This window comes from Montipora capricornis, chromosome 5 (genome assembly GCF_036669925.1).
Source record: "Montipora capricornis isolate CH-2021 chromosome 5, ASM3666992v2, whole genome shotgun sequence".
Classification (NCBI taxonomy): Eukaryota; Metazoa; Cnidaria; class Anthozoa; order Scleractinia; family Acroporidae; genus Montipora; species Montipora capricornis.
The window spans coordinates 15,097,731-15,125,230 of NC_090887.1; the positions used below are offsets into that span (position 1 = coordinate 15,097,731).

Genomic DNA, 27,500 nt, shown 5'->3' on the forward strand with positions numbered 1-27,500 from the left:
AAGATCCGATGCCACAACAGGATAATTTCATTAGTTGTTGAATTTCCGTTGAACTTATTCCTTTAAGGTGAAAGGTTCATCAAGTTAGCCCAAGATAAAGTGATTGCAGAATACACCAGTATTCTGCTATCTAGCCTAAATGGACCTAAATGAATAAATGCTTCATCGACAGGGAGAAAGAGGGAGAGAGAAATAGCGAAAAGTTTCTTTCTTTTGGCTCCTAATGAAACAGTTGACCAAAGGATTAAGGATGTAATAGATTTGCTTTGCAAATTGTTTCCACAATATCTTGGGGTTCTTGTTTATTTAGCTACTCTCATATGTTAAATGTTGCTTTGTTAAAATGATGTGCATTGAACCATGAGGGAGTTCTTGACATCGATCTCTCTCGTTTCCGCCGAAAAAGACAATTTTAAGACGATGGAAAGAATAGTCTTGTTCAACCCTTCTTAAATATTGTTTCAATGCCAAAAAAAGGAGAACGTATTGGTAAATTCATTGAAAATAATTCCCTTTAAATAACGTCTTTTGCTATTAGAAGTCACTCGGATGTATGCAAATTTATACTACTTGACAACTATGTGGTCGACTCTGTGGCGCGTCTCCAAGACACTCTTTGAATTCATAATGCGGCATAAGATTCAAAAGGGTTACAAATATCAAATACATTTTACATTTTCTCGAGTGCTTCAAGGACAAACCGCGAACCTCTGTGGCGTTTTAGCACAACAGAAAGAATATAAATTCTTTCAAGCGGAACCAAGCGTGAAAGTTCAGTAGCGCGAATTTAGACAATGGTTTAGTAAGAGGGAAGGAAAAGTAATGAAAATATCTTAAGAAAAGGCAGCTTTTGGAGCCGTGTATAAAGATCATTATAAAGCAAACTGAAGGGAGCTGCGGGAGGGGGGTGCAACCAATTGGTTTATTGCCAAGCGTAAGTAGTATAAAATTTAAGGCCACCAATGTTGAATCCAGTTAGTTGCTTAGAACAGAATTTGAACCCGAAGCATGCTTTTGAGTTCAGAGGCGTTGCCATCACAGTGGCTCAGGGTATTTGAGGGAATTGACAGACATAGTTATTCCTGAATGTTAGGAAGCATTTGATTGCTTTTACCACCTTATTCTCCTTACGGAACTCAAAGGATCGGTGTCTTAGAACGGCGCCTTACTCATATCTTACTTAACAATTATTAGCCGAAGGCGAAGTGACAGGGACACCCAACGAGAACATACTTCAAACCAACTTAAACATAGCATTGTTAAACGTTTTTTGGTATTTAAAAGATAGATATAAGCATAATTTTATCCCCTAAAAATTTTTCATCTGTTCGGATTCCATAGCTGAAAGTCTAGTGATCCGAAAATGATATATAGGGATCAAAACTTACCTTTTCGAAAATTTCAGCCAAAAAAAAGGCTCCCGAAAATTCTACGTGACCTTTTTAGGGTAAAAATCCGTTAAAAATAAGCAATTATCCTATATTTTAAATATTCTAAAATCCTAGGACAGGCAGGCCAGCAAGGAAATTTACAACAGATATTCCGAAAATTCTAGATCTCAAATCGTATGTTGAACAGATATTTTCCGAAAATTGTCGTTGGGTGCCCATCGATTGAATATCGGTGAATAAAGAACTCGACTTCGTCTCGGTTATTATTTACCAATATTCACCACGCCTGAGGTAAATAATTATTTTAGTATAATTACATAGGTGATTATTTGAAAAATATGCATTTTCTTTAAAACAATTAATTTCTTATTCTGTTACCTCGACAAAACAGCTTGCGGCCATTTTGAAAGAAAAAAACTTAGCAACGACGACGGCGACGGGAACGAGAACGTCATGTCAAAATATAAATACGCGTTATTGTAATCACTTCGTGACTATTTCAGCCTTTTTGATATGACAAGGGTGTGGTAGTTCCTCAAAAATGACATTGGTCGAAACGGCGCTTAATTTAGCAGAGAACCTCAATAACCGACGTACTCTCCTTTGCAGCCGTCTTTCGGGATGTAACGCAACGCTACCCCGAAAGAAACGGCTGCTCACATTGGAACCACATTCCTTTCTCGGATTGAGCCAATCACAGCTACAGTTCCATTTTCTGGAACTGTATCGTACGACTTGAGCAGTAACAGCTCTCGTTTCATCAATGCCCTCGATTACCACAAATATGTAAGTCTATTTTTGTATTTTTACACTGCGACCACGTTGACCATGACCATGACCGGGTGATATAGTGGAAGCTGATAGCTTTCAGCTTTTTAAATCTAAGCTTAAATTGTATTTAAATATTTGATTGTACAAATCCTGATTTATATATATATTTATCTTTTTCCTATTTGTTGAGGGAGTTTTTACATAGGGCTAACCTCTTAACTTCCTTTTCTAGAAGTATTTTTACTCTTAGTTTTTATTTGTATATATAATTTGCTTCTGGAATAAATAAAGTATGTATGTATGTATGAATGCAAGAATAAGTGGACAACTGAAAGAATGAAAGGATGTAAATATAATCACACTATTCGATATTTTTATTAACTTAAAAATCAAGTCTTCCTGTACGCGCAATTTTATTAATTTCACGTATTCTCAACTGCACTATGCATGAAAACAGAGCTGAAACCAAAGCAAACAAACTGAACAAATATCTAGTCAAACTCTAACCGCATCTGTAAAAAACCTAGGTAATAGCAAGGCTTTCTGTTACGGTTGATGAGGTTTTGCCTAGCTCAAAACACAGATTCCATCTGCGGGCAGAAACCAGGCAAATACACAAATAGTTTCCAGTCCCGTGTATACTGTTGCAAAATTATGAAATTATGGGTACCATTGCCGAAAATAAATTATCTTTCTTGAGCGGTCAAGATTTTTTCGGCGTTTCAGTCGAAATACCTACATGGGGCTGCCACAAAATCGCAATGAATGATTTTCCTCACACTCGATTGGCTTACGTTTTTGGTTGTTTTAATAGACCGTTGAAACAATGGGAAGGGATTCCAATGTGAGCAGCGGTTTCTTCTAGGGGAGCGTTGCGTGACATCCCGGAAGACGGCTGCGAATCGGAGACTAACGTTTCTCCATAAAACCTCAAATTTGGCTGGCTATTTCACGTTGTTATTTTGCAGGAATTTTCTAACGTCTTCATTAAAATTGAATAATGGAGAGTCCTAATGAGCAATACACAGCCGAGAAACAAGAAGTGGAGGAAGACAGACATGAAAACAGCGTTATGCTCAAGCCGATGACGGTAAGGACAACCACTTCAACATATTTTGTTGGCTTCTCTGTTTTTAATCACGGATTCCTGCAAACAGGTTTCCTGAACTTATCTGAATCTTTTGACTGGAAAAGATTATTTTTTCCTCAGCCATCCATGAACACCCTAGCATGGTCTGGGCCTGAGATATCGTCCGCCTTGCCATGCCAAGTCCATTTGATATTGGTTCAAAATTCAAAATTTGTAGTTCGACTTCAGTTAAATATACAAACTGAAGTCGAACTACAAAGGTTGTACTTTTGAAACAAGTGTTAAATGGACTTGGCGAGGCAAAGAGGACAATGTTCAAGCGCCCCATACCACCATCACCTCAGCTTGCCCAGGTGTCTGACATTTGCAGACTGCAGACTGCCTACAAATAACACTTATAAACATTATTTAAGTCTAAGCACCCATTTCAAATAGCGCTGATAAACATTATTTAAGTCTAAGAACCCGTTTTAAAACGGTTAGCTTTCAATAATTGTGATTTAGGGTTAGTCTGCAGTCTGTAGTCTCAGTAGTCTGCAGTCTGCAAATGTCAGACACCGAGCTTGCCCAGTCTTCAGCCTGATAAATGAGAACCGCGACAACCCTTGGCATCTCGATCTGTCACTGTTCAGTTAACCGTACTGTCAACTAAGAAAAGAGTTCAAATTGTTGAATCTTTTTTCTTTCTACCGAATAATCAGTTATTTAACTGTGCTTTCAGGTGACGGTGCGAAACGAAAAATCACTCACTAAGAAAAAAAAGCCGAAAGCATTTGGTTTATCATATCTCGTCAACGAACATCCACCATGGTACCTTTGTATATGGTTGGCTTTCCAGGTAAGGATCAAGGAAACTTATTCTGCATGTTTAAGTATTCAATCTTTCCATTGTTCATTTCTGTCGCAAGAGATTTGATGATTCTGAACGCTATGCGGCCTTCAATTTATCTTTCTATTACTTGGGTTTGATATTTCCAGCATTTCCTAACCATGTTGGGATCAACATTGGCGATTCCCTTCATCCTTCAAATTCCAATGTGTTTTGAAGGAAACAAACTTGTCATCAGCGAAATTCTGAGCACTATATTCTTCGTATCTGGAATTGCCACCTTGCTACAGACAACCTTTGGAGTCAGGTAAATATTAGTTTTGGTAATATTTTAACTAGGGAGATAAAGCAACGACAAAGTCTACAGCAGCAATAAAGGCCATTAATATTATATAATCAAGAGAATTTCGCGTTTCTGATTGATCAAATGACGAATAACGAATGCTCAATATTATGGGTATTCATCCCCGGCAGAATTCAAACTTGTTATTCTTAAACCCAAACCTTGAGTAAACTTTCATATACCGGACCAAAATGGTGGAAGACAAAAGAGCTATTGTTATTCTTATTAGACCTCTTTGATTAGGTATTGTTATGTTCACTTTGTTCTTTTGTTTATTCAATTTGTCAATTCAAACATTCAATTGGTCAATTCAAACACTCAGTTGGTCAATTCAAGCATTCAGGGGCCGTTTGTTCGAAGCGCGGTTAGCGCTAACCGTTGTTAAGAGGTATCAAAACCTATCGGTTTCCATGGTATGGTAACGCTGGTCTTTGTGCAACCTGGGCCAGTTCGGCAATTTGGCAATTCAAACAATAAATTCGGCAATTCAGACTTTCAATTCGTCAGTTCAAACATTCAATTTGGCAATGCAAACATTCCATTTGGCAACTGCAACATTCAATTCGGCAATTCAAACACGAATTGAATGTTTGATTGACGATTTGAATGTTTTAATTGACAAATTGAATGTTTCAGTTTAAATTGCAAGATAGAATGCTTGAATTGAAGGTTTGGATTTAAGAAGAACAAATGAATTTTGGAGGGAATGGATACCCCGTACACGTTATTCCAAAATGGCCACCATTTTAGGATTGTTTTGTTCGCTTGTAAATTAGCCCTTGTTGCCTCATTCAAGCTAAAATATTCTTTTGAATTTTCAGCTTAAGAACGAGGCAACAAGGGCTAATTTGCAAGCAAACAAAAGAATACTAAAATGACCGCCATTTTGGAATAAGGTGTATAGACAGCAATGACCAGAACCAGGTTGCTGACCAGCGTTTTTCGTTAAAACAATGGTTTGCTGGGGGTGCTCAGTCTCGCCGGCTCAGAAAACGTAGTTGTGGTCATTGTTATTTAAGGTTTTTCGTACCCGCAAGGATTTGTTCTCAAGTAACATTTTTGTTGAAGATACTGTCACAGCTAAAACTTCTTTGCAGCTATGTTTTCTCAAAGTGTTCGCTTTTCGCTTTCGCTAGTTTGTTGCAGGGTCTCTCGTGATCGGGACGAAAGAATAAGATCAGTGCACGAGAAAAACAAGACGGCATCTCAGATATGTCGGCATTTTTAGCGCTAATTTAATTGCCAACAAGTCAGCCGAGCGACGACGCGAGGTTGACGAGGCGGCAGCTTTATAGAGCCGAAGCGCGAGATTGTTGTGTATGCAGAAAAAAATTCGAGCGCTCCAGAGAAAAACAAAGGCCGCTTCTCATGTGACTTCAAGAAGCAATGAAAGCGCGTGTTTTGATGTGTGATGTCATTAGACAAACTTGCATGACGTGAGCGCGACTATTGACGATCTTCTGTTGGGAAGTGAGTAAAAACACATTTTTTACAATGACTGCAAAATTCTTGGGAGCTCATTGGCCAATTTTTATTGTCAATAAACGAACAGACACATACATTTATAATTTGTGTATTTCGAAGAGTTGAATTTATGCAAAAGTTTGTGAAACGTCGATCTGTCACTTTTTAACCAATAGAAAGTTCCGTTTTTTTCCATAAGAGAGCGAGGCAAGTTATGAATTTGGTCGCGTCAGACTTGAGATTGAATAAAATGAAAGTTTGTCGCATTTTTTTCTCGCTTTCTTCTCGTGTTTTGACTTAATTTTGACCCCTCTGCCTTTTTGTTATTGTAAAAAACAAATTAATGATGAAATATATGAACTGCGGATATGAAATCAAGTGAAGCTATGAACGCAATTTTTGCAATTGCGTAAAGAAGCTTGAAAATTTCAGCACTTCAACGGGATTTGAACCCGTGACCTCGCGATACCGGTGCGACGCTCTAATCAACTGAGCTATGAAGCCATTGACGTTGGGAGCTGGTCATTTGTGGATTCTAATGTTCCCGTGAGGACCAGCTTCCAACCTAAGTGGCTTCATAGCTCATTTGGTTAGAGCGTCGCACCGGTATCGCGAGGTCACAGGTTCAAATCCCGTTGAAGTCCTGAAATTTTCAGGCTTCTTTACGCAATTGCAAAAATTGCGTTCATAACTGCGAGGATCATACCTTCACTTGAAAAAACAAATTGACGTCAGTTTTTCATGCGGCTGTCCTGTTATTGATCATGAATTTCTTCATAACATTTTCAAAGTAGTCTGCAGATCCGCGAGGCGATACTTTGACAATGTTCTGACGAAATTCGTGACCAATAACAGGACAGACGCATGAAAAACTGACATCAATAGACCTTGTTCACGATAGCCGCCATGTTGGATTTGCTATTATCATGCAAATTTATTTTTGTGGAGAAAACTAAGCAATAAAAGATCAAAAACTTTGAAAACCATACACCAGTCGGCCGCCATGTTTACAAATCTGTGCACAGGCCACCCGCGCCACAGTTCAACATGATATTAGCCACTCAAAAGGATGATACGACAATTTTTCACTAGCGAAAATAACGATATAGCCAATCAGAGCGTCGATACGTCGTTTTTCATTAGTGAAAAAAATAGTATGACCAATCAGCTGGCTTCTCTAGCGCAAAGAGACTATTTTTATCTCGATCCTTTTTGGAGTGTAAATCTCTGTACGTATATAATAAGTGTTCTTACTGGCCGCTGTTGTAAAGTTTGGCCTTCGGCCCGCGAGTAGAGCAGTTTTGTAACCATTGAGTTGTGAACAATTCAATTTAATTTTCAAATGAAGTATATTGTCTGCAAAGTACACAATTAAACGATCAATTTGACTTATAATTCATGGCTGTATCTTGCAAAATAAAAATTATACAAGTGAAACAACTTTCGTTAGCGAGAGAGTTTGATTCCCCATTACATGTTCCACACTTAAAAGTCTGAAAACGCTTTGGCGATTTTTTACATGGCCCTGATTTTATTCGACTTAATTATTCCTGTTAAAATTACGGCCGTTCAAAAATTACAGCAGTACTTTCCGTATTATTGCAAAACACGTTGACATTTAAATTATTGTTGGAGATACAAAGTGTGCAATTTCTATTGTTATTGTATTATAGTTGACTAGATAAGTTGAGTTGTAGTACTTTCGAATAAAAACATTACAACTACTGTTAGGTATTTTGGAACTCTGATACAAATCTGAAAACTATGTATCATTGACTGTCTCGTTGGCACTTCATAGCGATAGCTATTACTAGTATATACATGTATGTAATAATCTACAAAACGTTTTTGCTTTTGTTTTAGGCTTCCTATTGTTCAAGGAGGAGGTTCGTTAGCTTTTGTTGGCCCAACTTTTTCCATATTATCTCTGCCGCAGTGGAGATGCCCAGACCTTAGCGGTAAGTTGGTATCAATTTTTGGAGCATTCTTACATGTAGTCTGTGGCAAACGTCGCAGTAGTTGCTGAAGATGGTGGAATGTCAGTAAGGCATAATGGAGTTTAATGGCGTTATTGCGTTCGACAGAACGCAGTTCTAATGCAGACTGAATAGAGATTTTTTGGGGCAACACGAATAAAATCATAGCCGTCGCTATTTGCGACCCTGTTTGGGAAAGCCTTCAGCTGTTTTTCACAGCAACGAATTTGTTGAATTTGCAAAGAAAACTATCTCGGATTAGATCCAAGAAATCGAAAACCCGTTGGGATTTTCGTGTAGTAATTTGTTCCATTTTGCTCTATCTTGTTTGAAAGTTCCCCAAAAATGAAGAGACAAAAATATGTGATACAAATCTCCGATTGATATATGACTTTCCAGCTAAGACACTATACTTTCCTTAATCCCCAGTTTAGTGAATGCCGGCTTCTATGCTGGGCGATTTAATGGAACGTTTGCCATTCTCTGTTCAGTCCGGAAATTAGCGCCTACAAACATTTACCAGCAATTGCTATAAACTGTTATTTACCATTGCGAATAATCTTCAATATTTCCTAAAATTCGAACAAATCGATAGATGGATAGTCAATGTTGTGCGGCTATATCTCTCGCTAAGATTGAATGACTGAAAAAAAATTCGTGGCTGATTGGTTGAAAAGCAAAGGCCTACACAAACTTTGTTCCGTATTTGAAGGTAAGTTAAGAAACAATTTATATTATCTTTGACTATATAAATTTACAATATAAACATATACAATATGCATTGTAATGCATTCAAACTGCGTTGAAATGCATTGAAATTTCATTAAGCACGGTTTTCCCAAACAGAATCACATTTTAACATACCAAATCTACCATATTCGATCGCACTCTCTAATCTACGAGTACTGCTAGTTATAACGATTTTTAGCTCTGGTTCTAGACAAGCATTATTCCAGGTTTGAGAAGAATTTGAACACAAATCTTTTAAATGATTTAAAACTCTGATAACAGTCTATTTCTATTTATTTCAGCAACAAAATCGTTTAACATGCATTCTGGTATTCATTTTATGAACAGTCATTCTAAAAAGCATCTTAAATATTAGGAAAGTTGTGCCAGCATACAATTGTTTCATTTACAGTGACCAACACCACTTTGCAAACCGATGGTAACTCGACTGAAAGCTTGGATATCGACTTGACCGAAGTCTGGCAGATTCGGATGAGAGAGGTACTATATTCAGCCATAAACTAGCTTAAACTCGAAATGAACTTCTGTTAAAGCTGGTCAGTGTCGGCCACTGAGTTTCACTGTGGGACTGTTTTGGGGACGAGCCACTGTTTATGCTGTTGTTTCCTCTGCAAAGCAAAAAGACTTTCCTACATTCTTGTACGATAACAGTTAGCTTCAGGTTAAACCTTTTATAACTTATGTTTTTAGCAAGTAAACATTGTATGTATCACGATCTAACTGACCTTTTGGGCAAATCTTTTCGTTAGGGTTAGTTTCGGACAATTAAATTTTGTGCCTTGGCAAGCGAGCCATCGTTTTAAAAATGGCATTGTACAATACTCTGGTGGTTTAGGGAGCTCAGCTCCTGGTATATCGCTTTCTTGCAACTTGAGTTCTTGCCGCTCCGCGCAGGCAATGATGAAAATGCGTCCACCAAAACGGTACCACAATGTAATTCATCAAGACTGTCGACTCCGTTTCCAGGGCAACCTCAAAGTAGCTTATGCGGAAAACACTAACTATCACTCCTAGTCCCATCTTTTACCTTTTGATATTCTTAATCAATACCCATATAAGTCTTATCTATTCATTTACTGCCAAAGGTATTCCACCGTTAATGAAATCATGAATAAACGACGCTTTCGTAGTTTGATCGAAGAAATTCAGTTTGATTCAGTGAACCAGAGAAAACTCCATATGTGGGGGAGAGGGTGGGGAGGGTGCGGATAGATTATTGGAGGAAACAAATGTCTTTAAAATAACCTACTCAACGTTTGTTGTCGGAGTTTTGCACTTCACTCGTTTGTAAATTTCTGCTAGATTCAAGGAGCTATAATGATGACAGGATTGATTCAAATTGTGATTGGTTTCGCCGGTGTTGTTGGATTTTTCCTTCGCTTCATTGGGCCTCTAACAATCGCACCTACAATTACTTTGATGGGAATTTCACTGTTTAGTGAAGCAGCTGAAAGTGCAGGTAAATCTTCCCATCTTGTCATTTTTTGGACTCGAAGCTCGGTTCAGTGCTGTATTTAAGGTTTAATATTCAGTCCTTTTGTCGTTTTTTTTTTTAAGGCAAACACTGGGGAATCTCAATGATGTAAGTATTCATGATTTTACGAAGCTGATTCTTGTAGAAATGTATTACCATTGCCATGACCACTCGGAGATACTCGGAAAAATCCGAAGTTAAACCTGCGGACCAATCAGAGGCGTCGTAGTCATCAGGCCCAATCGGATTAGTTATCATTTGGCAAATTGGAAAAGAGCTGTATTCTGATTTTAGATCAGTAATAATAATAATAATAATAATAATAATAATAATAATAATAATAATAATACTGCTGTGTTACTAAAACTCTAACTGTCAAAACGTGGGCATTTTCACATGAATGTAGAGATGTAAGTTTTCAATGATGACTTGGAAAATATTCGATTACTCAAAATTATGCTTCTTATTTTCTTATTTTTAGTTTCCAGTGATTTGACAGATTTCTCACCTTGTTCAATGATTTGTATTGCAGGACTATCGCGTTGTTGGTCATTTTTTCACAATATCTGAACAGATTCGATGTTCCTCTTCCTGCCTTTAACAGAGCACGAGGTTGTCATCTTATTCGCTATCCATTATTTAGATCATTCCCAGTGAGTATGGTTTGATTCATGTTTTTTACGCCCTTCTTGGAACTTGACTCATCTAAATAGAACGTATAGTTTGTAAGGTGCTTTCAAACTCCCTTTCTAAATCGCGTTAGGGATAGATTAGAATAACGGCTAAGAATCAAAGTCCTTCTTGCTTTGCTAATTAACACTAATTGTGGAGTGGATTGATGTCAACGGGAAACGTTTTATCGAAGTGACCTTATGACCAATGTACATGTTTTCACAGGGCCTGGAATAGCTAAGGGCAAGGAAAGCTAGTTTGATAGTGAAAATTATGAGGAAAGGAAAATGGCCTTCAATGATTACACTGTCGTTCATACAATATGAATTTATTGGTTCGACGTGTCATTTTTAGGCAACAAGCCCGGGCTTTGCAGGTGTTATTGCTTGCGCTTTCTGGAAGCCGAGACTGACCCGAAAATGATGTCCAATCTGTCCTTGAATTTTCCTGGCTGTAATTATAAGCATCTTGCATTTGTTCCACAGATTATTATGGCGATAGTATCATCTTGGGTCATTTGTGCCATCATCACTGCTGCCGGAGGTTTTCCTTCAGATCCCGACAACCCGAATTACTTGGCGAGAACTGACCGCGAACTCAGTGTGTTGAAAGAGGCCAAATGGTTTAGATTCCCTTATCCAGGTTAAACAAAACGGCTGACGTCTCCTGCTTTTTACTTTTACCAGCAAATAGATCTTCACAAATTTGCTCATTGGGTCTCTAAAATCCTTTGTAGGTCAGTGGGGAACTCCAACCGTCAGTTACGCAGGAGTACTTGGAATGTTGACCGGGTTACTGGCCTCCCTTATTGAGTCAGTGGGAGACTACCACGCCTGCGGGAGATTGTCTGGGGCTCGACCACCTCCAAAACATGCGATGAATCGTGGAATTGCTGCTGAAGGAATCGGGGTTTTTGTGGCGGGAGCCTTTGGTTGTGGAATTGATACAACTGCTTACGGTGAAAACATTGGAGCCATTGGTATCACTAAGGTAACGACGGTCCTTTGTCCAACTAGTCCTTCATCAGTTTGAACAACTTTCGTAGGTCGCAGGCGAAAGGTAATCTCAATTATAAAATTTATAGTGGTAAACATCTAATGTAGTCTTCCATTCCTACTCTACCTATTAGGTCGGAAGTCTTCGCGTGATTCAAGTCGGCGGATTCATATTTATGATTTTTGGTGTCCTTGGTAAATTTGGCGCGCTGTTTGTGACCATTCCAGACCCTATCATCGGTGGAATGTTTATGGTCATGTTTGGAATGATCACCGCAGTTGGAATCTCTAATCTTCAGTATGCTGACATGAATTCCTCCAGAAACTTGTTCATCGTTGGATTTTCCCTTGTATTTGGATTGGCTGTCCCTTACTACATGGAAAGCCACATGGATGCAATTAAGACAGGTACGAGAAAGTGTGTGATTGCAATGGTCGCAGCTCTTACTTCACGAATTCAAGGACTGTTACGGACAGTACTGTAACTGAATGCTCGCGTTGTTTTTTGGCCATAAATTAAGCTGGAAAAACATTGAAAGGACAAGTAAATTGCAGTGCGGTTCGAGAAAACGAGTCAACAAGATATTAATTATATCTCAACATATCTGAATCAAGCATCAAAAACCAACTTTTTGAAACTTTTAAATGAGCGGCCTGTTTTTAGTGCAGAATACAGGCGGCTTAGTTGGCAGATCAATGATGAAGACAGATGTTCCTGCTGAAACGTACTTGCTAAACTGAAATATGTCTGTTTATTTCATAGCTCATTCTCTTTAATACTTAAACGGTCATTGTCAAAACATATGTATTCGATGAAATGATATATGAAATGGATCATATATGAACTGCTGATATGAAATCAAATGAAGCTATGATCCTCGCAGTTGTGAACGCAATTTTTGCAAATGCGTAGAGCCTGAAACTTCAACGGGGTTTGAACCCGCGACGTCGCGATACCGGTGCGACGCTCTAACCAACTGAGCTATGAAGCTATTGACGTTTCATCGTTGATTCATTCCTCATGGGAACATTAGAACCCACAAATTACCGGCTCCCAACGTCAGTGGCTTCATAGCTCAGTTGGTTGGAGCGTCGCACCGGTATTGCGAGATCACGGGCTCAAACCCCGTTGAAGTCCTGAATTTTTCTGGCTTCTCTACGCATTTGCAAAAATTGCGTTCACAACTGCGAGGATCATAGCTTCACGTGACATATATATTCGGCGTGTACAACAACTGTTTTACCTATATCTTTGAGAATTCTGGTTTTTGGATGTACATTGTATCGGTGATGAGGGCATAGACGAAAATTGAGGAACCTGCCAGAATCCTCAATCTCTGGAGCGGTTAACTGTCTCAGAGACAAACCTTGTGTACCTAATCAGTAAGTTAAAACCGTGACTAGGCCAGAGTTTAAATGTCCTTTACTTTCAATAGGTGTCGAGGAGATTGACCAGATCGTCACTGTCTTGCTGTCAACAAGCATGGCGGTAGGATGTATCGTTCCACTGATTCTAGACAATACCATCCCAGGTACAATGGAAGAGCGTGGTCTCGCAGGATGGGGGGAAAATGCTGTGGAAGATAAAGTAGACGAAAAGTTTGAAGTTGCTCCCATTGAATGTTACAATCTGCCGTTTGGTCTTCATCGCCTCAGTAAATACAAATGTGCCAAGTACATGCCTTTTCTGCCATATCCCTATGACAACAGCCAGGATGCAAGAGCTCGCGATCCATTTGTCAATGACGCCCATGTTTAACACCTCGTCTGAGATGACGATACTCGCCATGAATGCCGTCAGAGCGAAGACACCAAGTCCTTTTCATAAACCAGTTTTTTTTTCAAGCTTTAAGGGGGAATTCGGTGGGGATACTTCAACGAAAACTTCAAGTCTTTTTTGTTGTCAAGGACGTTTATATGCTGTTGCGTACTTCACAGGAGTGACGTACGCGATTTGACTTTTTTCGTTGACTTTCAATTTAGTGAATCGAGATTGGCCGCGCTGGCGGTCGACTTAAAACGTCCACTTGTCGTTTTTTGTTTACAGTCTTACTTTCCAATTTACTAAGCAAAAGCTTGAATCTTTACTGTAACGTTGATACCTAGTAATTTCTGGCGGTTGTTGTGGTCTGCACCTTCATTGTAACTGGCTCAGCCATTTGTTATAAAAATTTGTTAGTTTAGTTGGGAAACGGACAGATTAGTTTAGTGTAATACTTTTCAGATCATGCTCTGCGTTCTACACGAAGACAAACCTGGATGAGTTTAGTGGTTTCTAATTGAAAAATTGAACCTCTGTGCTATCGGTAATTGCATTGTAGTTTTGCGAAGAGTGCATGAGTTTTTCAAGCCTGTATATCCCAGTTTCTCTGGCTAAGATAACAGAATTAAAGTAATAAACTATTGCATTCACTGGATTGTCGAGTAACTTGACCCAGCCAGGGTTGCCCTACTTGATTGCGACAGGGGAGAAAAAGGGAGGGAGCTTGAAAACGAGAGTAGTGAAAGTGACGACGAAAGAGGCCTGATAACCATTTCTAGCATCGTCAATGGGTAAACGAAATGTGTCAACGCCGATGAGAATGGAAAATAACTCGTTTCGTTTTCGCTTACGTGATAGCGGAGGATTATAAAAACGCATAATTGTGGACGAGGCCTTAGACTTGTAATAGTCTTTTTATTTTTTCGTAATTCTTTGATGGTTGTACTGCGCACGCGAGAAGGATGATAATTCAACTAGCTTGCTTCTTTTCTTTTCGATTCTTTCCTACATTTATTAGATTTACTTACTGGTAAACTTTCGCAACTGAAAAGCATCCCAATTAAGCGCCTTTAGGCGTCTAGTTGCGCGATAAAAGAGCACTGCGTAATACGGTCTCATGCAGTTAACCAAGAGTGGATAATGGGACCATTATCCTCACTTGAGTTAACAAAGCGTTAGCATTAATTTGAAACATTCGTTTTGAAATGTTAAAATCACCCGAGGCAAGTGTTGCATATTTAATGAAATTTACACAACTATTTTAATTGCTTTAAAGTATGTGATGTAATGTTCGGTATAAGCATGGCAATATCTCCACGCGTGATTTTTGCAAGATTTGACGAAAATAACCTAACACAAGGTCTGTTCTTTAATAGTTCACGCTAAATGGTTTTCACATTTTGTCATCATTACTCCTGTGTTTTACGATGGAAAACAATTGATCTCTTCTTTTCTTTTTTTGTTCGCCCACCAGGAATTTGGACTTTTCACCAATGTTAGAGCTGTTGTTTTCTTAAAACAAAGGAACGTATGCAGAATTAAATAGACACCTGTGCGGAAGTCTTGCCGGGATTTCTTTGATCTGTAATTACCTTCATTTGCATTCTAACCTTTTACCTAGCACGTATAATTGAGGCTCTTACACCTCTCAACTTACTTCTTCAAAACGTGATCTTCCTCCCACCCATTTTTGACAACCTCAACCATTAGAATGATCTTATCCGCACTCAATCTATTATAGGCTTCATAATACAACTATTTTACACTTGCTTCAAGTACATAAGCTAACAAGTTTGAACAATTTTCATAAAGCTCGCAAAAATCATCGAATCATCGAACCAAATCTTCTTGAGCCTTGGTAAACAACTTGCTAAATCTTGCATCATATTTGCGCCTCATTATTTATCAAAAGAATCAATCGTTCTTTGGAAAAAAACCACTGAATATTCCTCAAAGCCACTTGCGATTTGATCTGATGACACTCTTGCTATCGAGCCCACTGCTTTCTTTTTAACTCACTCGCAACAATATGTCATTGGTGTCCTAACCCACTTCTTAAAACGCTGAAATCAAAGAGCCGTGAAGTTTTTTAAAATGACAATTTAACTTTGAGTAATGTATGTTGTCGTTTAATTTGCTTTCCTCGTCCAGCAACCCTTTTCGATAGAACTCTAGCACACTAATAAAAGAGTAACAGTCTAGTCCTGCCTAAATCGCTGATTATTTGGATGCGGCAGGGTAATAAACAAATTGCCGTCGGCAAAGAAACATCTTTCGGCCGTCTTGTATTAACTTCGGCATAAAGCCGTCAATGGTATCCACAAAAGTTTTTTTTTTAAAAATTCGAAAAACGTGAAAAAGTAATCAATGTAAGGTAGCGAAGAAACATTTTTTATACTTGTAATGTTAGAAATGTAATATATTGTGACATCCAAAATAAGAGCGGAAAGGAATTACGAAACCAGTTCGCGATATTTTGACTAACAGTCCATGTTCTTGAAACTTCTACAATATTGATCATTAAATTAATTTAATGGCATTTTTGAAGTGTGACAGAGAAAACCTGGGAGATTACTAAATCCACTTTCTTGCTCGCAATGGATGAAGAGAATCATTATTTCCAGCGTGAGGTATTAACTACTGATTTTTTTATGAATTTAAAATTGAAGTTATGATTATATTGATATCGTGAAGTTACCTAGTGTGTTTGAAAATTGATTAGAAGTTCCTCTAGGTTAGGCTATATTGTTTCGTTCCAGCTCACTGCTAAGAAGTGTAAAGAGCAGATAAACAAGTCCGGTCATTAATGACTATTCTGGGGTTGCCATAGGATAAACGTTATGTGAAAGTATATATACGTTGTATGAAAGTTGTTTTCCTTTGAAAGATCTTTTACTCCCTGATGAATGTTTGTGGCTTAGGCTAACTTGAATGCAAACATTGGGTACTTCACAAACATTGTCATTTACAGAACAATGGACAGACGGCTGAATAATAATATGAATGAAAAAAACCCTCTGGCGCCGAATTATTCAACACGGACGATTGGTTAAAGGAGAGTGGCTTTAGAGAATGCGGCTTCGATCATCAGTTTGCGGACCATTCATGCATGTATAATACGAATACACTGATTGAATGACGCAGGATTTCTTTCAGGGGAATTTTCCTATGAATTCTTACATTCCTTGGAAACTGGGATAAGGCGATCACTTTTTCTGATTACATTGTAAGGTGAGTGACACTTCTTTAACTGGACCGAGCCTATATTAAAAGGATACATTCAAGAACCCAAAGCTGTTGAGTGCTTTCCATCGTTCATGTACATCAGTAATTATTCAGCATCAGTGATCGTACAAGATTTTTGCAGTAGTCGTAAACTATAATTTTTACCCTATGTATTCAGTATGAAGGTCTTGGCAGCTAAAACACGGGCCATACACAGCTGAAATGTAACGATATATTTTGATTACACGGGGTTGGAGTGATTATATTAGCGTGGCCTGGAAAGGTTGGGGAGGGGGGGGGGGGGCAATTGGAATTCCGTCTGAGAAGGGATTGCCGTATCATAGATACAAACTCACAAGTAATAATAATAATCATCGTTCGTTTTGTGCGGTGTCAGTTTAGCGTTGCAATTCTTTTACAGATGATTTGAAGAAAGAGTTGTGGCTAGGATGAGCCTTGTGTTTGTGTCGAATGTTTTCGTTTTGATTAATTCTGCTAGAAAAAAGGCACTTGTATTTGATTAGCATACTACACCTTAAAAAGACATTTTCACTTAGCATAAACTCAACTTGCACGTTGAAGGTCGATTAAGCTTGCGAATTGCTTGCTTTTCGTAGATGAAAGGTAGTTAAATTCCCGGGGTTTTTTTTTGGGAAGGGGGGGTGGGTGGGTGGGGAGGGGACTTTGCATATGAAAGGGTGGTGATGCCCGTGGGAAGTTCTCGATTAAAACCCTAAAGGAGATTAGTATGGGCTGGGCCCAGGACGTTTTGACCCCTAAAAAAGACCGTATTTAAAACATATGAAATACATATTTTTATATTTCTTGCGTGAAACCCTAAACGAGACCTTCACGGCTGCTGCATATGCGCTACATATGATGTCTTTTTTAAACTGAGCGCGATATTAGATATATTTTTTAAAGTTTAGGTCATCATTTGAGAAACATTACGTGCTTATTATTTCCGTTGCATGACTGTGTCACTGGTTCGTTTGTTTTTTAACCAGGACACTGCGTTTTATAATTTGGGTTCAAGGAAGTCTCTTGACATGAACTTAAATGGTTTCCGCTCTCAGTGGACGTCGGCTTGTTTTATTTAGATAAAACACCAATTTACTCTTCACTCAGCTGACAGTGATATACTTCTTGAAACGAGTAACCTTTCGGGACAAGATTGACTTCATCGTGGTTTCCGTCGCAAATGAGAAACAACGCTTGCGTGTAAATTTTTCCTAAACGCTGTTTTGCCTGGCGTGCAACTTACCTGTAGCTGTGAATACAGGCACGCGATCCGTCGAGTTTCGATTATTCAACCTTCTTAGAGGAGGTATTTTATTTCCCACTTCGTATTTCATAGTCTCTAAAAGGTGGCTTAAAAGAGAATGGAAGAAACCTTTTTTTTTTCGCTCGTAAATTGTGGCAGCGAGCTGGACAGCGAGGGCCGCGAAGTTGTTACCTTCAGATCTACCATGACCCGTTCACTACATTACACACGTGTGACGTCTCACATCACGTGACCTGGATCGGAACGTTTTCAAAATGGCCGTCAATTGAGCATCAAATGAAATTTGTAGAAAATTTGGTTTTACACAAAACATCTTTTATTTGCTCATTTAGGATTCTTTAACCCAAGAGGAATGTATTGGTACAACGAAAAAAGGGGGAAAAATTTGACGTCAGTTACCCCTCAAGTGTGAGCAAAATCCGAAATTTACACCCCTATAAGCGAGACCTCTAGCTTCCCCATCCCTTTCATATGCGAGTCCCTCCCCTGGGGTTAAATTGGTCTGCATGGGACAAGGACTCTTTTGTGTCCAAATTTAGATGCAAAAACAGCATACTTGTGAAATTTCAAGCTGTCAAATAACAATAGATCATTAATCTCAGTAATGAAAATATCTCAGGGTGCTGCGTCCGTAAAAAGAGCGAAGTCCAAAGATAATGAAAAGCTTATGAATATTTGCTCAGAATAAAGACCCAACATGGAGGTCCGGGCAAAGGCCCAAAATGCAATGAAGTGTGTCCGAGTTTGTTCAACGTAAGTATGTTCTGCAACCCTCTGGAGGTAGCCAAGATCGCTTCATTTCCACCGAGATGGCCTAAGACACAGCAACAATGTATCTGGAATATCACTAGCTCCGAGGAACTTGCTTGAAATATTTGCGTGAGGCGATAAATTAAAATGCTTCATAGAACTCGTTTGGAAACGCTTCGGTGAATTGGAGCACGAGGAGAAAGCTAGCAACACCGGAGGAGTTGCAAGGAAAGCTAGACTGTGTAAAGGTAAAGAAACATCTCGGTTTCATCGCAGCAAAGAAGCAGTCTTCAAAACTGGGGAGTCGTTCGTTAAAGAAAAGAAACAAAGCCTTCCGTGCTTCATATTACTGAATGTATTTAAAAAAAAATTAAAACACTTCACATATCAAGCATAACATCTCTTTCACCTCACTTCATTTTACTTTGAATACAACATCACTTCCGTGCCCAGACTTTGAATAATCATGAGTATGCTTTGGTAGCATCCTTGCGGAATACATCAATATTTATTGGGTTGCTTTCCTCTCGTAAAGAAATCGGAACATTTCAGTTTGATTTGCTTTCTATAGTTGTGATTTGAATTCTGGCATATATACATACCGTGAGAACGAAACGTAATCCGGGCTGAAACAAAACAAAACAACAACTTTAAAAATCCCAACTGGGCGAAGGCAAACCAATGCCTTATTCACAAGAGCAGCCGAGAAGTTGAACTAGGGACTACCAATATCAAATGAAATGTTATTGAACCCGGGATGCCCGGAATTTCAAGGCAAGCGACGCCATAACCACTCGACCATACCACCTCCTACAGCGACCACAGTTAGTACAGGACTTATGCCTGCCCAAATAAGCTCTGTTGTCTTTAATGACGTGATTATTATCATTATTAAAAGGCTTTGTCATTTCTACCTTAAGTGCCTTTGTAAATGTCAGTGAACGGGAAAGGTTTCTTCTTATGCACTTGAATGCATTCATGCGCGCAAGTGAATACGAAAAGCGGGTTTACGTCATAAGTAGAACAGGGACACATGATAAGTGCATTCCTCTCAATGTGGTTTTGACATCGATTTTCTTTCTGTTTTGATCTTTGTCTCATGTTTTTTTCTGCTAACATGTTGTTTCTTGCAAAAGTACTGTGTTTGGAGTTTCTGTGATTTGTTAAGGTTTATAATACACGACGACGCACCATGTATAAAGATAATTATGTTGAACTCTATCAGTTGTTGCAGAATGACTTAGTTAAGAAAACTGTTTGAACCAAAGTATTCTTTTTCGCGAACAGCTCGGTAACCTTTGCAGTCATTGAGCATGAAATGCATTCAGTATAATTATGCCATTTTAAAAGAGCTAATGCTATTCCACAAACTCTTGCGGTAACTTAAACTCTCTGGTTTGAGATGGATTTCTACTTACACGAGTATTTACAGTGGGTGTCATTAAATCCAAAGTTTTAATGGAAAAGAACAATGGTCGCCTAAATATTAACGGAACTTCGGCGGCCCGAAAGACCGCTAAGCGGAGCTTGATACTCACTGAGGAACCCATGAGTTGCTTTTCATGGTAATCATGGCAAGCGGTATTACTCGCGGGCGCGTACGCACGACGACGACGACGACGACGACGACGACGACGACGACGAAGTCGCCCAACAATTAGGGAGCTTACGAAACGAGGACGACGACGGCTAGGAGGGCTTCATTTTAAAAAATGAGTTCGCGTTATTCATATCACTACAAAACTATTTCATGTCGTTTCGCCTTAAAAATGTGTAGTAACTGCCGAGCAATTTAACTGATATGAGTGGGTTGGAAGCGTAGAAAGAGAACTGAAAATTCGTCGTCATGTGCTAACGTCCTCCACAGAACCTTGAATTTGGTCATTTCACGTCGTCATTTAGGAGATGACGGCAAAAAAATGTACCAAAATGTAAAACGCACGTGCAGAGCGTGCAGAGTCATTGTTTTTGCTCACTAAACCTATTGTTTTGTAGCGTCGTCGTTGCCGTCGGCGTCGTCGTTTCCTAAGCTCCCTAAGGGCCGATTTACACGATACGATTTTGTCGCATGCGACCAGCTCACGACAGGCCTACGACATGACTTACAATTGTCGCAGCGTTTTAAAACATGTTTTAAAATGCTACGACTTTTTTTCTGACGTACACAACAATCGTAAATCATGTCGTGGGCCTGTCGTAAGCCGTTGTCGCATGCGACAAAGTCGTACCGTTAAAATCGGCCCTAATATGAGCTAAAATCCATGCCGCACGTGCAGCACGATTATTTATGCTCTTTTAACCAATGATATCATTGTTTTCTGGCGTTTTCGACGACGTCGTCGTCGTAGATCTTAAGTTCCCCAATTAAGGAGCTTAAGCAACGACTACGGCGACGGCAACGAGAACTTCATCTTAAAATCTAAATTTTCGTTATTTTAATCGCTTCGTGACTATTTCAACCTTTTTAAATATGACAAGAGTGTAGTAGTTCCTCAAAAGTGACCCCCGTCGGAACGGCACTTAATTTAGGGGAGAAAATGAGAATTCATCTTCAAGTGCTGACGTTCTTGATAATACCTCAAATTTGGCTATTTCACGTTCTTGTTTTGCTGACGACGGCAAAGAAATGAACAAAAGTGAAAAACGCACGTGCAGAGCGTGCAAAGCTATTGTTTTTGTCCATCAAATATGCAAATTTGTGACGTTCTCGTTGACGCCGCCCTTGTAGTTGCTTAAGCTTCCTTTTAGGGAGCTTAAGATCTAAGACGACAACATCGACGATAACGCCACAAAATAATGATATTATTGGTTAAAAGAGAGTAAATAATCATGCTGCACGTGGGGCCGTGCGGCACGGATTTTAGCTCATATTTTCGCGGTTCTCTCCATGCCGACGACGTGAAATAAAAAAATTGAGGTTTTGACGACAACGTAAGCATGCAACAGAGAATCTTCACTCTATAACCTCTCGTACCATCTCATTTTTAGGATACTTTACCCAAACTGTACGACGTGAACGAGACTGAATAATCGCGAAAGATTTCTGATAGAGCAAAGTTATATTTTGAGGTGACGTTTTTCGTCGACGTCGCCGACGTAGATCTTAAACTCCCTACTATTGTTATATACCTAGATTTTCACTGAACAAAACGAGCACTGTGATTGGTTATTCTTGGTCACGTGCCCCTGATCAAATTCAATTGTTATATACGAATGAAGGGGTAGTTTCTAAAAAAAATGTGATGCTGCGTAGTTGGGGAAGTATTATACAAAAATTGGGTTATATCAACGTAGTTGATAATGTAAATTGTCCACAGTACTGAGATTCTAAAAGATGAAGTTTCGAGCGTTAGCACTTCGTCAGAGCGAATCCAACGAAGGGCTGACGAAGGGCTAACGCTCGAAACGTCAGCTTTTAGAATCTCTGTACGGTGGTCAATTTACATTATTAACTCCGTTGATAAACCAAACAATTGTTATATACCTCGACTTTCGCTCAACAAAACGAGCACTGTGATTGGTTTATTCTTGGTCACGCGCCCCTGATCAAATTCAAATGTATCCCTCCGGGATACAATTCAGCAGTTGTTGCCCGCGTTTGTTTGTTATGCTGCGATTGTTGAAGGGAAAGTCTAAATATATAACAAAGCTCTTGATGTCTGGTGCCTCGGGAAACTACCTAGTTAGTTTAGTTTTCCCTCGAGTCCTGATGTTTCCCTCGACTTCGTCTCAGTAAAACAAAACTGTTTCCCTCGGGACCAACATAACGTGCATAATAATCAATACTTGTGTACTTGTGCTCAAGATGACGGCCATACTCCAGCTAGTTTACAGCGTACATCTTCGATAGAGCAGTGCCAGTTCTCAAATGACTGTCGAAAGTAATTGCACGATTGCAATTGCTACGCTTAAATCTCGCGCCAGTTTATCAGCCAATGAGAAGGAAAACCAAAACCAATCGCCACTTTTCCCGCGCTTCCAGAGCAAGTTACATGGAATTGCTACGAATAGACCACAATTCAGTCCAAAACAAAAGGCATCATCTCGAGGTTCTGGGGAAACTCATACAAATCCTTTTATTTATTCCACAGAGGCTCGAGGTGATGTCTTTGTTTCGGACTGAATTTTAATATATCGAAATCGGTCTATTTGGATTGGTTCACTGCGCTGTTTTACACCTGCTGTGATTGGTCGAAATAGTGACTTTGGTATTTGTTTTACAACACTCAATGGACCTTATTGGAGTTGAGCCTGCAGGCACATTTTCTTTTCTTTAAAACTACATGCAAAAGAGGCTTAAGCTTCAATGTAATACAAAATGACCCCTTGGCCTCGTTTATGTAGCAAAATCGCTGATAATCTCCGATAAGGGCTACTGAAAACTGCTCTATTGGACATCCATGTTACGGTCAATTGACACCTGTCAAAACAAGATACCCGCTGACAAGTATCACATGACCACAATCCGGGTTTAAGTTTAGAGCTCGTCGAGGTCAACTGTTCTTTTGAAGTTGACCGCTGACCAGGTACCGGTTTTCGATTGGATCGCAGGCTCAAGTCGGGTAACTTATTGTAAGAATAAATAACGCGGGAGCTCCGCTTTTAGGCTTGGCTAAATCTATTTATTATATAGGCAAACTGATCCGAGTTGTAAAGGAGAATCCTGATGGTTCTCTGAACGGTCCGAATATTGCAATACGGACCGCTAAGATAGCCAGGTCACGAAGCAGCGCATTTGGGTTGCCATTATTATGGGATTGTTTTCGTTTCCAGCATCAGCGCTTTCGGTTGTTTCAATAACAATGGAATTAAATGGGCTGAGGTGGCAGTTTGGCCATGCGCAGAGACGTGAAAAGGGAAGGACAATGGTTGCTAAGGAAGCTTTTTAGTCGAGAGTCCTACAAAAAAGGTGCATGGATGGTTCCTTGAAGTAAATCTGACATCACTTCAATCAGAAGGCGCTTGCACAACTAGTTCCAGTCCTCCGCCGTGCGTTTAAGTTAAAAACACGTAAAAACTCTCAGGAAACGAAAGGAAGAGGCAGTTTCTTTACCGGATAGGAACCATCCCATCAGTTTTCTTAAACTATAGCATGGAATTTCTATTTGGACAAAAAATGGAACTGATATTTTGTTAAGTGCATCAAAGAAGGGCCATATAACGTCACATTTTTTTTGAGAAATGCTACAGATTTTGTGTTAGAATGTTTTCATACTGTTGCATTAAAAATTTGTGAAAAACAGTTTTAACTCGCTGAGTTCTTAGGCAGTTTCTGTTTTGGTCACGTGATCGACAGAGTATGGTTGTGAGTCGAACCAGACAAGGGAATGTTAAATAGAACACACTTGGCAAAAATGGATAACTGTAGAGTAAAGGGACTCGAGAAATGACTATTTGAAGGTGTCCATAGCAACGGTTTGGTAGTTAAGAGCCATCCCACTTAAGGTGGCTTGAATCAGTTTCACTAATCTTATAGGGTAGGGTTGTAACTTCAACACTGTACCACGTAACAGCAATGTTATGATACCATATGTAATACCAACTTTTCGACAATTTAAGGTAGTTCTGAATTGTGTCCCATGAATTTTATGAAACTTTTCTGATGGTTCTATCTCAGATGCTACAATAAGAAATGGGGGTCACCGAGTTCATTTTGAGATATAAGCAAGTTAAGACGAAATGTCATGGTAACATATTACGTCACCATAGTGGCGCATTTTGTTAATTAAGCAATAATTGGTGTTTCATAGGGTACCATAACCTTGCTGTTACGTGACACAGTATAGTATGAAACTAATTCCAGTCATCAAGGGTTTGAAACTGCAGGAAGAACGGTTCAAAGGTTTTCTTGTCGAATTGACAAATTGTTCACAAAAGAACTAAGGCAGACAGAGACGATGTGATTCACAAATTCTCTTTTTGGTTTCTTCAGCTATGACGCGAAGAAGGCGATTCAAGGTTCAACTGGGATTCGCAGTAGTTGTGTCGTTATTTCTTTTCTTTGGTTGGAGCTTCGATGATCGCATTGACGAGACAGCAGGAATACCCATAACGCTTTCAGGGGAACTATCAGGTATCTACAAAAATTTATTTCGATTGCTTGCAATGTTTACAACATGAACGGCATTTTTGTATCACTATTTACAAACTCGAGGCGAAGCCGAGAGTTTGAAAAGGGATCCAACACTGTGCAACTTGTGAAATGAATACTTTGTAGGAGTGTCACCGATGTATTAAGCGGCCTTCACACGGCAAACTTAAGTTTGCAAACTCGCCGTGTTGCCAAACTCAAGTTGGTGTGTGTGAAAGACACAACAACAGTTGTCAAACATGTTGGCAAACTATTGGCGAGAATAGAGACAATTTCTATTGTCGCCAACAGTTTGCCAACGTGTTTGCCGACTGTATGTGCCGTTCACACACACACCAACTTGAATTTGCCAAACTTGAGTTTGCAAACTCAATTTTGCTGTGTGAAGGCCGCTTTAGAAAAGCGTGCATGCAGCAAACTTGCATTGGCGTGTGCTTTCAAGAGAAATTAGGTATTGTCTTGGGAATTATTGAATGTTTGTATTGAGGCTGTCGTCAGATGTTGAATATTTATCTCATTTTCGGGTAACGATTTCCTTAAATTGACCTTCACGTTTTCAGAGGCACATTTGGATTTTAAAGTTAAAGTTGTTCATGTTGATGCTCTTAATTGCCCCACTAGGAGATTTATCTCCTTCAACCTCGGAATTCAAACGAATAAAAATAAGGATTTGTATGAATTTATTCTCCAGGGCTTCGAGATGATGCCTTTTGTTCAGGACTAAATTTTAGTATATCGAAATTAGGGTTCCTTCTGCAGGTACCGGAGCACAGATTACGTAAAACAAAAGAAACAAAAGACAGAAAACAAAACAACTCCAAATAAACTACTCCCAATTGACCAAAAATACAATGCTTTCCGGTACATGCAGAAAGACCCGAAATTGGGCTATTATATCTTTGAATCTTTATTGAATATACAAGTATAAATATATACCTATATATACATGTTTAACATAATTAGTTAAAAAGTAAAAGTGTATTAAAAATAGTCTATTAATAAACCCAGTTTTAAAACTTTCCGTGTTAAAACAAGGTACAGTAGGCTTGTTTGGGTTCTTAGGCATTTTGACGATTGTTTAACCCCGGGGTAACAAATTATACGGGAGATGAGTAGGTAGGCAACTAATCTTTTTGGACACGAAATATTTGGTTTTATCAACGGAGTTGACAATGTAAATTGACCACCGTACAGGGATAATAAAAGCTGACGTTTCGAGCGTTAGCCCTCGAGGAATTATGGGTTGTGTGTAGTTTTTGTAGTCTAGTAGGAGCTACGCTATTGGTGGTAACATGGCAACGTGAAAAATGGGAATACATTAGTTAAATGAAAAGCGTTCGTTAATACCGTGGGGATTAAGGGTGCCAATTTGGAAGATGAATTTTTGCTCCAGATTCTTGCGGCTTTCCGTCGTACCTTGATGTAGGGAAAGGCCGCAGATAGCCATGTGTTCTTTGGAGTAGTTAGTGAGATTAAAATGACGAGCGGCTGGCTTAGATGCATCCTTGTCATTCTTCCCAACATCGCGAATTCGAAGGTGTTCGCGGAATCGGTCGCCTAGTAGTCTACCTGTCTCGCCGATGTATGATTTATTGCATAACGTACAGGTTATGTAATAAATGGCATTTGCGGAGTTACGTATCATGTGAAACGATCGGTGATCTTAACAGATCGCTTAGGTCCCGATATTTTGCTAGTGTTAAGAGTGAAAAGACAAGTTTTGCATCGTGAGCGCGCGCATTTGAAAGTGCCAGGTTGCTCGTTAGTTTTGAGTGTGCTTCTAACTAAAAAGTTGTCTTCGTTTTTGCCGCGTTTGAATGAAATTAGTGCAGGTTACGAATAGATTCTACTTGACGGCAAATATTTTGTTGAGTAATATAAGTGCAGGTCAAGGCGAAACGCCGATAAAAGGGTTCAATAAGTTCACGTCATAAAGGTTTTTACCCGCAAAAATTCTTGAGAAATGGGACTACCGCACAATCGCTTCCGTGAACGAAAGTTGCCCATGCCAAAGCATTGAGATAAAATAAGCCGAAATTAAAACGCGAGAAAATAAATATGGTTTAGAACGCCCTCGTGAACCGGTAACGGCGTTAACCGTGTAGTGCCAGCCTCATAAGGTCCTGAAAAAGGTACATGGGTGCAATGGTCTGACGATGACACTTGATCTTAGCCAAAGGGCCGAGAAGCAATTGAACAGGCCTGTTCCAAACGTCGTGCTACTGCCGTGCCGAACTCAAATGAATTTGGCTTGGCAGTGGCACGACGATGGCATGGCAGCGGTTTCAAACGTCGAACCTAATACAGTAGCGCCAAATTCAAAAGACAAAACAAACCATCCATCCAGCGTAATAGTATGCAGATAATGCAAAATATATTAAATAAATGTATGAATTGAGTTCGGTGCAACAATAGCACGCCGTTTGAAACCAAGTCGTCCTACTGCCGTGCGGCACGGCAAGTCCTGCCGTGCGAAGTAGTCGTGTCGAACCTAAGTCAGCCGTGCCGCGCTTAACGGTTTCAAACGGCGTGCTACTGCCGTGCTTAAATCGAAATGACAATTTCATTTGAGTTCGGCATGGCAGTAGCACGACGTTTGGAACAGGCCTGACTCTCGTAGACGCCATATGCA

At 39.4% G+C, this 27,500-nt stretch overlaps 2 protein-coding genes across 4 annotated transcripts in view; both read left to right on the forward strand.

The window, feature by feature from the left end:
• LOC138049623 (solute carrier family 23 member 2-like) overlaps positions 1-14,170 on the forward strand; it is a 14,633-nt gene extending 463 nt beyond the window's left edge. The window contains exons 1-13 of one of the 2 annotated variants that reach the window (XM_068895998.1): positions 910-934; positions 3,131-3,252; positions 3,974-4,090; positions 4,231-4,388; positions 7,752-7,846; positions 9,006-9,094; positions 9,917-10,073; positions 10,172-10,196; positions 10,621-10,741; positions 11,246-11,402; positions 11,497-11,750; positions 11,890-12,163; positions 13,192-14,170. In XM_068895998.1, coding sequence (XP_068752099.1) covers positions 3,163-3,252; positions 3,974-4,090; positions 4,231-4,388; positions 7,752-7,846; positions 9,006-9,094; positions 9,917-10,073; positions 10,172-10,196; positions 10,621-10,741; positions 11,246-11,402; positions 11,497-11,750; positions 11,890-12,163; positions 13,192-13,514 — 1,860 coding nt within the window. In that variant the 5' untranslated portion in view covers positions 910-934; positions 3,131-3,162 and the 3' untranslated portion in view covers positions 13,515-14,170. Of the gene's footprint in view, positions 1-909; positions 935-3,130; positions 3,253-3,973; positions 4,091-4,230; positions 4,389-7,751; positions 7,847-9,005; positions 9,095-9,916; positions 10,074-10,171; positions 10,197-10,620; positions 10,742-11,245; positions 11,403-11,496; positions 11,751-11,889; positions 12,164-13,191 lie in introns of those variants that run through there. The other variant, XM_068895997.1, reaches the window with a different exon arrangement.
• A 2,172-nt stretch (positions 14,171-16,342) lies between these two features.
• The window catches only part of LOC138049624 (sodium/potassium/calcium exchanger 4-like), a 21,529-nt gene continuing 10,371 nt past the window's right edge, over positions 16,343-27,500 (forward strand). The window contains exons 1-2 of one of the 2 annotated variants that reach the window (XM_068896000.1): positions 16,343-16,748; positions 24,710-24,850. In XM_068896000.1, coding sequence (XP_068752101.1) covers positions 24,712-24,850 — 139 coding nt within the window. In that variant the 5' untranslated portion in view covers positions 16,343-16,748; positions 24,710-24,711. Of the gene's footprint in view, positions 16,749-24,507; positions 24,620-24,709; positions 24,851-27,500 lie in introns of those variants that run through there. The other variant, XM_068895999.1, reaches the window with a different exon arrangement.